General features: G+C 50.8%; 1 protein-coding gene and 1 long non-coding RNA gene across 2 annotated transcripts in view; both read left to right on the top strand.

Annotated features, from left to right (window-relative positions):
* Positions 1-39: 39 nt before the first annotated feature.
* Positions 40-7,337, top strand: LOC119961124. Its single transcript, XR_005459598.1, has 3 exons — positions 40-142; positions 2,379-2,485; positions 7,139-7,337. It is a non-coding gene; the product is annotated as an uncharacterized LOC119961124 (long non-coding RNA).
* A 97-nt stretch (positions 7,338-7,434) lies between these two features.
* LOC119961137 (zinc finger protein 91-like) overlaps positions 7,435-13,568 on the top strand; it is a gene marked incomplete at its 5' end in the record, with an annotated part of 114,463 nt that continues 108,329 nt past the window's right edge. Inside the window, one exon of the mRNA XM_038788631.1 lies at positions 7,435-7,947. Coding sequence (XP_038644559.1) covers positions 7,435-7,947 — 513 coding nt within the window. The remainder of the gene's footprint in view (positions 7,948-13,568) is intronic.

The following is a 13,568-nucleotide window of genomic DNA, read 5'->3' as shown; positions in this document are numbered from 1 at the left end:
GGGGGGCGGGACCGGACGACCAACGGGAGAACTGGTCCTCCAACCAATCGGAGTGAATGAGGGGCGGGGCCCGCTGGGATTGAAGCATGCGCAGTGTGGGCAATGGCGATCGAGAAGGGCTGTGTCTTCACAGCTGAAATTCGTAAGGGGCGTTTAACAATATGGAATAAGCGAGAGATCGCGGGGATGGGCGGAAACGTTGTGTACAGCTCTTGTAAGCTGCAAACCTCGGAAAAGTTACGGGGCCCAGTTTTTACCGAGCGGAGCTGCAGCTCCTCAATTCGGCTCGGATTAACGGCCGCCATCTTTATTGGATGTGCATCAGGGCGCATGCGCGTTTCTCATCTTTGTGGGGCGATGTTTCAATGAGTGGGAGGAGCTTGTTCCCCATTGTGCAGAATGGAGACAACTTGTCCATCAAACTGGATTAGTGAAAAAAAATGAAAATCGCTTATTGTCACGAGTAGGCTTCAATGAAGTTACTGTGAAAAGCCCCTAGTCGCCACATTCCGGCGCCTGTTCAGGGAGGCTGTTACGGGAATTGAACCGTGATGCTGGCTTGCCTTGGTCTGCTTTCAAAGCCAGCGATTTGGCCCAGTGTCTTATTGATGATGCAAAGCGGTGGCAGAGATGGAAAGAAAAGGAAGCAAATCCTGCTCTCCGGATTTCACTGTCTTATCAGACATCCTGCCCCATGTGTCCAAAGCTCTGCGGCTCTGTTCAGCCACATGAAGACCCAGGGTAGAAATTCACCCCGAGTCAACATCATCCTCAAATCAGGGGACTGCCGATTGTGGGTGGTGCAGACTGCTTTTTTCAGGGTGTCGTGCAAGTTGTTTTTAACTGTTGGTGTAAGTTCAGGCGTTTTTCTGTGTTCTGCGGCAAGAAAATTTGTGTTTACCACTTTAAGTGTCTTAGTTTCAATTTTCGGGCATTTCCCTTTTAAGTGGGCGTGGTCGGGATGCTCAGACGTCATGATGTCACGCGTAGGAATGAATTGCGCATGCGCAAATCGGCTTTCCTTCCCTGTGCGGTTCTGTGTCCATTGCGCATGCGCGGCTTGCGCATGCGCATGACGATCCGCGACCAAGACTTTTTCTGACTGCGCATTCGCGGCTTGCGCATCACGATCGGCACCGCGATCTTTTTTAAACTGCGCATGCGCGGCTTCCGGTTCCGGCGCATGCGCAGACGCCATTTGTAGTTCTTTGCTTACCGGAGACTGCAAAATGTGCTCCAACGCCATTTTTTGGCGTTTTCCGCGGATTTCAGGGATTTTTCTTTCCCACCAGGACTCGAGCTCCAAAATTCGTAAGTACTTTTCTCTTCCCGATTTGGACAGGGTTTCAGCGTTTTGGCTTTGTGAGAAATTCTTGTCATTTCTTCTTTTTGATCTGTACTTTTCATTCGCGATTTCTTGTTCTTTTCGTGATTTTTTAAGTTTTGCATCACTCAGTCTCTGTGCAGTTTAGACTCTGAGTATGTCTTGCTGTTCAAATTTCTCACAGTACTCTTCAAATTTGTTTAGTAACGTTTGTAAGCTGTTTCTGTCTTCATCTTTTGAGTATTTAAATCCATTATACACTTTCCTATTTACAGGCCCTGCGGTGAGAATTGCTATTTTAATGTTGTCTGAGGCTTCTTGTATTCCATTAGCTACGAGATGAAAATCAAACATTTGTTTAAACCTTTTCCAGACATTTCTTACATTGCCAGTCAGGTCCAGCTGTTCTGGGTATTCAAGCCACATCCTCGAATTAGCGATGTCTTCCAAAGTCAAATGTCCAGTAGGAGATTTCCATGCCATTTTGAGCTTTCTGTATCTGCCACTGAGTTGTCCTGTAGTAAGCGTCTGAAGCCACTCCTGGGTACCATGTGTTGTTACTCGTGTCTTAATAAAGCTCGTAGTCTCAAATGTGGAGAAGATGCTTTATTGTGAGTTCGTTCTCTCTTCAGAGCTGTTTCCTAAGGTTACCTTCAGTGTTCCTAGCTGGTGTGTTTGTATCTGTGTTGCTCCAAGTTCTGCCCTCTGTGAAGTGTGTCCTCACTTCCTGTCCCCGTCTATTTATATGGCTCTCCCGTGCCCCCTCTAGTGTTTGCTCAGTTGTATTGCATCTAGTTAACTTGTGATCACCACACCGATGACGAGGGTCAGTATACAGCGGGGGGGCATGAGCGGTGATCCTGGACCTGGGAGCTGGAGGGACGAATGTTGTGAATTTCTATCCTGGACTGACTGATTAATTTTGGAAACTCCTTTTACAGGGGATTAGTAGGGGAGGTTTTACACACAGCAAATTCAAACCGAGAGAAATGTTTATCTTTCCTGAATTTCATTTCTGAACTTCCAGTGAGGCCTTTGTAAACTTCTTTCACAGGGGCTTAGAAAGGGATTCACAGACAGGAAACTCACAACCAATCCTCACATCAAATTCTGACAGCACTGTTCGAGTTACCAGGATCAGGAGATTATCGACCTTTGTGTGTAAGCATTGCGTTCCATATCATTACCACTCACTGTGTAAAATGTCTACCTCCTATCTCCCCTGTAGATCTTGTTCACAATCTTAAATTTGTGTCCCGTAATCCTTTTACAATCTGCTGATGGGAACTGTTTTTTAAAATCTTTTGCTGGGTTTGCCGTTGTTGTTTCTGGTGCCTGGGCTGATACCGGGTGGTCCGTCTGGTTTCATTCCTTTTTCATGTTTTTGTTGTGGTTGAATCAGCTTGGACCAGTCCATTTAGGGTCCAGAACACAATTGAAGTCACCTCCAAGAATCAATTGATCTGTATCCAGGTCTGGGATGGATTCCAACAATGTTTTACAAATGTTTCTATGAGATCCCCTCATTTAAAAATAAAAGAGAAGCAGAATTAGGCCATTCAGCCCATCGAGTTTTGGAGTTTGCTCTGCCATTCGATCATGGCTGATATGTTTCTCATCCCCATTCATCTTGTATTGTAGCTCTCTTTAAATGAATGCGAACATTGCATTTGCCTTTCTAACTGCCAACTTTCCTTTATTTGTTCTTGGGACGTGGGTGTCACCTTGGCCCAATGTTACTAATCGTAATCAGTTATAGAACATTACAGCGTAGTACAGGCCCTTCAGCCCTCGATGTTGCTCCGAGCATGAAACCCCTCCAAAGCCCATCTACACTATTCCCTTATCGTCCATATGTCTATCCAATGACCATTTGAATGCGTTTAGTGTTGGCGAGTCCACTACTGTTGCAGGCAGGGCATTCCACGCCCTTACTACTCTCTGAGTAAAGAACCTGCCTCTGACATCTGTCCTATATCTATCTCCCCTCAATTTAAAGCTATGTCGCCTCGTGCTAGACATCACCATCCGAGGAAAAAGGCTCTCACTGTCCATCCTATCTAATCATCTTTTATGCCTCAATTAAGCCACCTCTTAACCTTCTCTCTGACGAAAATAGCCTCAAGTCCCTCAGCCTTCCCTCATAAGATCTTCCCTCCATACCAGGCAACATCCTGGTAAATTTCCTCTGCACCCTTTAGCCTCCTCGAAGTGGCGCCAGAATGTGGCGACTAGGGGCTTTTCACAGAAACTTCATCTGAAGCCGACTTGTGACAATAAGTGATTTTCATTTTCATTTTCACCTCCTCCGGCAGCGAATTCCAGGCACCGACTACCCTCTCTGTAAAAAAAACTTGCCTCGTACATTTCCTCTAAACCTTGCCCCTCGCACCTTAAACCTATGCCCCCAAGTAAGTGACCCCTCTACCCTGGGGAAAGGCCTCTTGGTATCCACTCTGTCTGTGCCCCTCATAATTTTGTAGACCTCTATCAGGTCGCCCCTCAACCTCCATCATTCCAGTGAGAACAAACGGAGTTTATTCAACCGCTCCTCATAGCTAATGCCCTCCAAACCAGGCAACATCCTGGTAAATCTCTTCTGCACCCTCTCCATTCACTATATATTCCCTACCTGCATTGGACCTTCCAAAATGCATTACCTCACATTTGTCCGGATTAAACTCCATCTGCCATCTCTCCCCCCCCAAGTCTCCAAACAATCTAAATCCTGCTGTATCCTCTGACAGTCCTCATCTCTTTCCGCAATTCCACCAACCTTTGTGTTTTCTGCAAACTTACTAATCAGACTTACAAATCAGACCAGTTACATTTTCCTCCAAATCATTTATATAGATTACGAACAGCAAAGGTCCCAGCACTGATCCCTGCGGAACACTACTAGTCACAGCCCTCCAATTAGAAAAGCACCCTTCCATTGCTACTCTGCCTTCTATGACCTAGCCAGTTCCATATCCACCTTGCCAGCTCACCGCTGATCCCATGTGACTTCACCTTTTGCACCAGTCTACCATGAAACCCACGAGGGTGAGACCCGTGTAAACACAGGGAGAATGTGCAAACTCCACACAGACAGTGACCAAGAGCCGGGATCGAACCCGTACCCTCGGCGACATGAGGCAGTTGTGCTAGCCACTGCACTGCCCACATTTCATAGGTTTCTATGAGATCTATCCTCATTCTTTTGAACTCCAGCGAATACAATCCTAACCGATTCAACCTAACCTGCATATCTTTGAACTGTGGAAGGAAACCCACACAGACACTGGGAGAAAGTGCAAACTCCACACAGTCAGGGTGGGAATTGAACCGGGTTCCCTGGTGCTGTGAGACAGCAGTGCTAAGCACTATACACCTCCTAGCTTGCAACCCTGAAGCGAAAAGGAATCCTTATCTCCATCTGAAATGGGTGACCCCTCACTTTGCAACAGTGACCCCCTTGTTCCAGATTCTCCCACAAGAGGAAACATCCTCTCCACATCCACCCTGTCAAGACCCCTCAGCATCTTATATCGTTCAATCCAGGTTTTACCCAAAACTTTAATCTGTGTCCCGACTGCTTGTGCGATTAGTGAATGGAAACAGTTTCTTTGTCCACCCGATGGAAATCTGGCATAATCTTGTGTCCCTGAATCAAATCTCCCCTCAACCTCCTTTGCTGGATCCATTCTGGTAAATCTCCTCTGCACCTTCTCCAAGAACCTTCAGATCCTTCCTGAAGAGTGGTGACCAGAGCTTTATAAAGATTCATAGAATAGAATTAGAACCATAGAATTCCTACAGTGCAGAAGGAGGCCATTCGGCCCATCAAGTCTGCACTGATTCTCGATGGTGCGCAAGTGGGTAATGGAGGGGGAGGGGGCAGCATGGAAACGGATGGAGAGGGCGTCCTGTGGCGATACAAGCCTGGGGGCCCTGGTAACGGCGCCGTGGCCGTTCCCTCCTATGAGGTATACCACGAGTCCGGTGGTGGCGGCTACCCATAAGATTTGGGGGCAGTGGAGGCGACATAGGGGAGAAGTGGGGGGCTCGATGGAGGCTCCGTTAAGGGGGAACCATAGGTTCGTCCCGGGGAACATTGATGGGGGATTTCAGGGTTGGCACAGAGCGGGCATCAGACAGCTCAGGGACCTGTTTATTGATGGGAGGTTTGCGAGCCTGGGGGAGTTGGAGGAGAAATTTGGGCTCCCCCCGGGGAACATGTTCAGGTATCTGCAGGTAAAGGCATTTGCTAGGCGGCAGGTGGAGGGATTCCCTTCGCTTCCCGCGAGGGGGGTGAGCGACAGGGTGCTTTCGGGGGTCTGGGTCGGAGAGGGGAAGATATCTGATATCTACAAGGTTATGCAGGAGGCGGAGGAGGCGTCAGTAGAGGAGCTGAAAACGAAGTGGGAGGGGGAACTGGGGGAACAGATCGAAGACGGGACATGGGCTGATGCCCTGGAGAGGGTTAATTCTTCCTCCTCGTGTGCGCGGCTTAGCCTCATCCAATTCAAGGTGCTGCACCGGGCCCACATGACTGGGACGAGGATGAGTAGGTTCTTTGGGGGTGAGGACAGGTGTGTCAGGTGCTCGGGGAGTCCAGCGAACCATGCCCATATGTTCTGGGCATGCCCGGCACTGGAGGAGTTCTGGAAGGGGGTGGCGAGGACGGTGTCGAGGGTGGTGGGATCCAGGGTCAAGCCAGGATGGGGACTCGCGATTTTTGGGGTTGGGGTGGAGCCGGGAGTGCAGGAGGCGAAAGAGGCCGGTGTGCTGGCCTTTGCGTCCCTAGTAGCCCGGCGAAGGATCTTGCTACAATGGAAGAATGCGAGGCCCCCAAGCGTGGAGACCTGGATCAATGACATGGCGGGTTTCATTAAGCTAGAGAAGGTCAAATTCGCCCTGAGAGGGTCGGTACAAGGGTTCTTTAGGCGGTGGCAGCCTTTTCTCGACTTTCTGGCTCAACGATAGGGTACGGAGACAGCAGCAGCAGCAACCCGGGGAGGGAAAAGGGGAGGGAAAAGGGGAGGGAAAAGGGGGGAGGGCCGACAATGACTATGTTTGTTTATTTAATTTTAATATTTTTTAAGTTCTTTTGTTGTTCATTAGGGTTGGGGGGGTGGGGGGATGTGATACATGCGCCGATACGGTCTGGGGGTGTCACAGTTATTATGGGTTATTTTGTTGCATTTCATTGTTTGTCGTTATGTTTTATATTTTCTGTAAAAAATTCCAATAAAAAATTATATTAAAAAAAAAAAGTCTGCACTGATTCTCTGAAAGGGCACCCTGCCTCGGCCCACACCCCTACCCTGTTCCTGTAACTCCATAGCCTCACTGAACCTGCACATCCCTGGACACAAAGTCAATCCACCTAACTTTCCCTTCTTTGGACTGTTGGAGGAAACCTGAGCACCAGGTGGAAACCCACGCAGACACGGGGAGAAAGTGTAAACTCCACACAGACAGTCACCAAGGTCGGAATTGAACCCGGTCCCTGGCGCTGTGAGGCAGCAGTGCTAATCACTGTGCCACCAGAAGCATAGTTTCTGTATCAATATTACTGTTTATGAAGCTTAAGATCGGATTTGTTTTGCCAACTACTCTCTTGATATGTCTTGTAGATATACAAAATCCCTCTTCGCCTCTTTCTCTCTCCTCCCAAAGAGGCCAGTTGGGTTTTTATGACAATCCAGCCGTTTCCATGGTCACTTTTTTTCCTCGTGCGCCCCCACAAATGATCAGATTCATTCAGATCAATTTGACAACCCGTTTTTGTGGGTTCTCTCTCACTCCCTATTTTCTGTTTTCAATCAGTTTCACAGGGTGTTCAAACGGAAGGATTCAAAATCTGGAAACTCGAACCAAGCATCATATCAGGATCTGACAGAGTCCTGAATTTATCATATCCTGAATATCATCGTTCTTTGAACATGGAAGGAAAAAGCATAGTTGACAGTGGGGAGAAACCGTACACGTGTTGTGTGTGTGGACGAGGATTCACTCAATCTTCAGACCTTACAAGCCACAAATGCAGTCACACTGAGGAGAAACCGTGGAAATGTGCGGACTGTGGGAAAGGATTCACTTCCCCATCCAAGCTGGAAACTCATCGACGCAGTCACACTGGGGAGAGGCCATTCACCTGCTTCAAGTGTGAGAAGGGATTCACTGAGTTATCCACTCTGTCCACACACCAGCGAGTTCACACTGGGGAGAGACCATTCACCTGTTCACAGTGTGGGAAGGGTTTCACTTGTTCATCCCACCTGCTGAGACACCAGCGAGTTCACACTGGGGAGAGGCCATTCACCTGCTCCAAGTGTGGGAAGGGATTTACTATTTCAGCCCACTTGCTGAGACACCAGCAAGTTCACACTGAGGAGAGGCCGTTCCAATGTCCAGACTGCGGGAAGTGCTATAAAAGTTCTGGGGATCTGATGAGCCATCAACGTGCTCACACAAACGAGAGACCGTTTAGGTGCTCTCACTGTGGGACAGGGTTCAGACTATCATCTCAGCTCACTGTACATCAGCGAATTCACACTGGGGAGAGGCCATTTGTCTGCGCACCCTGTGGGAAGGGATTCACTCAGTTATCCCACCTGCTGAGACACCAACGAGGTCACAAGTAACCACAGTGATTGGAATTTGCTGTTCCTCACATTCAGGACTGAACCATGTTCATTTGGGTCTCTTTCTGCTGATAACAATTCCAGCCCATTTACAGTGGCTAATATTCTGGCTAAAAAGTCAAATAAAGTAGATTTGTGTAAATCCAGTGTGTTGAAACTTTTTAATATCTCTGACACAAGTTCCTTTTGAAGTACTCTCACTCTCCCCTGTCTCTTCCATCCTCACCTCCAACAAGAAGTGTGAGGAGCTTGTGGAGCTTCTTTGTGACTCTACCATGTCTCTAAATTTCATCCTTTCCCCAGCCCTGAACCCACCTCTTTCTCCAGTTTCTCTCCCATCTCCCCATATGCCCTCTCAGAGCTCATCTTGTCCATGAGACCCAGCTCCTGCTCCATCGATTCTATTCCCACTGAGCTACTAATTAGCCAACTACCCTGTGTCCATGGATATTGTCAACATTTCTCACTCTTCAGGTACTGTCCGTCTGTCCTTCAAATCTGCCATCATCACCCCCTCCTCAATAATTGGGGCCTCACGGTAGCATGGTGGTTAGCATCAATGCTTCACAGCTCCAGGGTCCCAGGTTCGATTCCCGGCTGGGTCACTGTCTGTGTGGAGTCTGCACGTCCTCCCCGTGTGTGCGTGGGTTTCCTCCGGGTGCTCCGGTTTCCTCCCACAGTCCAAAGATGTGCGGGTTAGGTGGATTGGCCATGCTAAACTGCCCGTAGTGTAAGGTTAATGGGGGGATTGTTGGGTTACGGGTATACGGGTTACGTGGGTTTAAGTGGGGTGATCATTGCTCGGCACAACATCGAGGGCCGAAGGGCCTGTTCTGTGCTGTACTGTTCTATGTTCTATGTTCTAAAACAAACCCTTGACCCTGCCATCCTTATAAATTACTGCCCCATCTTCAACCTCCCTCTCCTCTCCAGACTATTTGAACATGTTGCCACCTCCCAAATCCTTGCCCATCTTTCCCAGAACTCCCATGTTTGAATCCCTTCAATCAGGTCTCTGCCCTGACACAGTGAAATACAAGAGACAAACAGAATCTTACCCGGAGAGAAAGACAGACAATCCGGGAGCTTGGATCCAACACGGATATGTCCATAAGACCAGAAGACAAGGGTAGCAGCACAGTCATTATCGAGAGACAATACCGGCTGGAGACAGGCAGACAACCAAACAACATGATTCACAACACCAAGCTACCTAGACCCCTATACCTCAGACAGGAAGGAGAATTGGGGGACTTCCGGTTGCGGCTATGACTAGCTAAGCCGCACATTTGGAAGCTCCTGCAACAAAGGTGTTTTTGGGCCAAATGGAGGGCCCCAACGGCGCTGAAAAAACGAATCCCGGTGGGGGAAGGTCCCCTGAGGAGAACTAGACCGATTTTATGGACGGTACCCGGAGTGGAGCGGCAAGAAAAACGGCAGCAGCTCCCCAAAAAAAGCGGGGGAAGAAAATCAAAATGGCGGCCGGCGGTGCACCGGAGGAGTGGAAGAAATGGGCGGAGGAGCAGCAGGCCGCTCTCCTCCGTTTTTTCACGGAGATGAAAGTGGAACTCTTAGAGTCCATGAACGCGACGGCCACCAGGTTGGTGGGAGCCCAGGCGATCCAAGAGGCGTCGATTAAAGATCTGCAGCAGGAGATGGCCGCGAGGGAGGAGGAGGCCACAGTCATCGGGGCAAAGGTGGAGGTGCACGAGGCACTCCACATGAAGTGGCAGAGCCGCTTCGAGGAGCTGGACACTCGGATGAGGAGGAAAAATTTGAGGATCCTGGGCCTGGAAGAAGGCCTGGAGGGGTCGGATCTCCCGGGATATGTGGCGGAGATGTTGAGCTCCCTGATGGGGGAAGGGGCCGGTCCGGCGCCCCTGGAATTGGAAGAGGCATACCGGGTCATGGCCAGGAGGCCTAGGGCAAACGAGCCCCCGAGGGCGGTGCTGGTGCGGTTCCAGCGGCTAAGTGATCGAGAGAAAGTCCTGAGGTGGGCTAAAAGGGAGAAAAGCAGCAAGTGGCAGAACTCGACGGTAAGGGTGTACCAGGACTGGAGTGCGGAGGTGGCAAAGCGGCGGGCCCGGTACAACCGGACAAAGGCGGTGCTACACGCGAAAAAGATCAAATTTGGAATGTTGCAACCGGCGCGCTTGTGGGTCACCTACAAGGACCAACATCATTATTTCGAGTCCCCTGAGGAGGCCTGGACCTTTGTACAAGAGGAAAAGTTGGACACGAACTAAAACCTGGGAGCACCGGCGGTCGTAGCCGCCGGGGGACTCTTGATTGTGCAAGTGGCCCTTTTCTTTTTCAGGCCAGGTCGGAACTGGGTAACAGTTTCGTGGAGTGTTTGGGGTGTTTTTTCTCGAACGGTTGACTTTTCTGAATATTTTGAAGGTTTCGAGTTGTTGGGTGTTTCTGTATATTTGTACTGCTGAAATCTCTATTGTGGGTCGTTGGTTTCTTATGGGGTGTTTTTTCCCGTTTCCAATTTCCCTTAGTTATTTACCCCTCTTACCCTTTTTCTTTGGGTGCTTGGGGGGGGGGTTTTTTTGTTCTTTTTTTTCTTTCGGGTTATGGTTATCTGCGGTTATTTATACTGTTTGATGGAGGGTGATGGTTGGGCACACTGTTAGTTGATAGTTAGTTAATTATTTTGTTATTTAAGTATGTAGTTAAGTATTTATGTATTTAGTTGCCATTGGGTATTTGTATTTATATCGTTAAGTTGGGGAGACGGGACGGGGGGGAGCGGGTTGATTATGCGGGTCTTTCTCGGGGGTTTTAAGGGGATCTTTCACGGGCGCAGATGGGGTGAACCGGGAGGAGTCGGAATGTGGCAGGAGCAGCCGGGTCAGCGGAGACCAGCTGACTCTCGGGAGTACGATGTGGGGTACATCGCGGCTAGGAGGGGTCCTAGCCAGGGGGGGGGGGGGGGGGGGGGGGAAGGGGGGGGGGAGTGGGGGGGGGACACCGGGTTGCTGCTAGAAGGACCAGGGACGAGAAGGGGAGAGCCGGGGGGGGGGGGGGGGGGGGGGGCCATCGCTATGGGAAGCGGGTCAGAAAAGAAGGGATGACCCGGGGCGAGCAAGGGACAAGACATGGCTAATCGACAGGGAGTAGGGACGGGTCGCTCTGCGACCCGATTGATCACGTGGAACGTAAGGGGGCTGAATGGGCCGGTCAAAAGATCAAGGGTCTTCTCACACCTGAAGGGACTGAAGGCTGATGTAGCAATGCTGCAGGAGACTCATTTGAGGGTAGCAGATCAGGTCCGCCTGAGAAGGGGGTGGGTGGGACAGGTGTTCCACTCAGGCTTGGATATCAAGAACCGGGGGGGTGGCGATTTTGGTGGGAAAGAGAGTGTCGTTTGTGGCGGCAGAGGTGGTGGCAGACAAGGAGGGCAGGTACGTGATGGTGAGGGGTAGGCTGCAGGGAGAGAGTGTGGTACTGGTAAATGTGTATGCCCCGAACTGGGACGACGCGGGTTTTATGAGGCGCCTGCTGGGCCTCATCCCGGGACTGGAGGCAGGGGGCCTGATCATGGGAGGGGACTTTAATACGGTGTTAGACCCTGGGCTGGATAGATCGAGTTCCAGGACGAATAGGAGGCCGGCAGCGGCAGAGGTGTTAAGGGGGTTCATGGAGCAGATGGGAGGGGTAGACCCATGGAGATTTGGTAGGCCTAGGGCGAGGGAGTATTCTTTTTTCTCCCACGTCCACAGAGTGTACTCTAGGATCGATTTTTTCGTATTGAACAGGGGGCTGATACCGAGAGTGCAGGACACGGAGTACTCGGCCATTGCGATATCGGACCATGCACCACATTGGGTGGACGTGGACATGGGGGAGGCGCGGGACCAACGCCCGTTGTGGCGCCTGGATGTAGGGCTGTTGGCGGACGAAGAGGTGTGCAGAAGGGTGAGAACGGGCATTGAGAACTATCTGGGTACGAATGACACAGGTGAGGTGCAGGTGGGGACGGTCTGGGAGGCCTTGAAAGCAGTGATTAGAGGAGAGCTGATCTCCATAAGGGCACACAGAGAGAGGAAGGAGAGGCAGGAAAGGGAGAGGCTGGTGGGGGAGCTCCTAGAAGTAGATAGGAAATATGCGGCGGCGCCAGAGGAGGGGCTATTAAGGGAGCGGCGTAGCTTGCAGGCCAGGTTCGACCTACTGACCACTAGGAAGGCGGAAATGCAGTGGAGAAGGGCGCAGGGTGCGGCGTATGAGTACGGGGAAAAGGCGAGCAGGATGCTGGCACACCAGCTTCGTAAGCGAGATGCAGCCAGAGAGATTGGGGGAGTGAGAGAGAGGGGTGGGGATGTAGTGCAGAAGGGGCAAGAGGTGAATAGGGTCTTTAGGGACTTCTATAGGGAATTGTATAGGTCTGAACCGCCGAAGAGGAGAGGGGGAATGAAGAACTTTCTCGACAAATTGGGGTTCCCAAAGGTACAGGAGGAGCTGGTGGAAGGGTTGGGGGCGCCGATAGAGCTGCAGGAGCTAATTAAAGGGATAGGCCAGATGCAGGCGGGGAAGGCGCCGGGGCCGGATGGGTTCCCGGTGGAGTTTTACAGGAAATTTGTGGACTTGGTGGGTCCAGTGCTGGTGCGAGCCTTCAATGAGGCGCGCGAGGGGGGGGTTCTGCCTCCAACAATGTCGCAGGCCCTGATCTCCTTGATTTTGAAGCGGGACAAGGACCCGGTCCAGTGCGGGTCCTACAGGCCCATCTCCCTCCTGAATGTTGACGCCAAGCTGTTAGCAAAGGTCCTGGCAACCAGGATAGAGGACTGTGTGCCAGGGGTAGTCCAGGAAGACCAGACGGGGTTCGTGAAGGGACGCCAACTTAACACAAATGTCCGGAGATTGTTAAATGTGATTATGATGCCAGCAGTGGAAGGGGAGGCGGAGATAGTGGTAGCGCTGGACGCGGAGAAGGCATTTGACAGGGTGGAGTGGGAATACTTGTGGGAGACGTTGGAAAGGTTTGGGTTTGGGGAGGGATTTATCAAGTGGGTAAAACTGCTCTATTCAGCTCCGATGGCAAGTGTGGTAACAAACGGGAGGAGGTCAGAATATTTTGGGCTCCATCGAGGTACTAGGCAGGGATGTCCCCTATCTCCCTTACTCTTTGCATTAGCGATTGAGCCGTTGGCGATGGCACTGAGGGGTTCAGGGGGGTGGAGAGGACTGACAAGGGGTGGGGAGGAACATCGGGTCTCGCTCTATGCGGATGATTTGTTGTTGTATGTGGCAGACCCGGAGGGGGGAATGCCGGAGGTAATGGGGATACTAGCGGAGTTCGGGGACTTTTCGGGATATAAATTAAATCTGGGGAAAAGTGAGGTCTTTGTAATACACCCGGGAGACCAAGGGGAGGGAATTGGGAGGCTCCCCTTCAAAAGAGCAGTTAAAAGTTTTAGGTATTTGGGGGTGCAGGTGGCAAAGAACTGGGGGACCCTACACAAGTTGAACTTTTCCAGACTGGTGGAGCAGATGGAGGAGGAGTTTAAGAGGTGGGACATGGTACCGCTGTCGCTGGCAGGGAGGGTGCAGTCAGTTAAAATGACGGTCCTCCCGAGGTTCTTGTTTTTGTTCCAGTGTCTGCCCAT

Source organism: Scyliorhinus canicula, unplaced genomic scaffold, assembly GCF_902713615.1.
Source record: "Scyliorhinus canicula unplaced genomic scaffold, sScyCan1.1, whole genome shotgun sequence".
NCBI lineage: Eukaryota > Metazoa > Chordata > Chondrichthyes > Carcharhiniformes > Scyliorhinidae > Scyliorhinus > Scyliorhinus canicula.
Note: the sequence above shows the minus strand (reverse complement) of the source record. Positions and strands in the feature narration are given on the sequence as shown.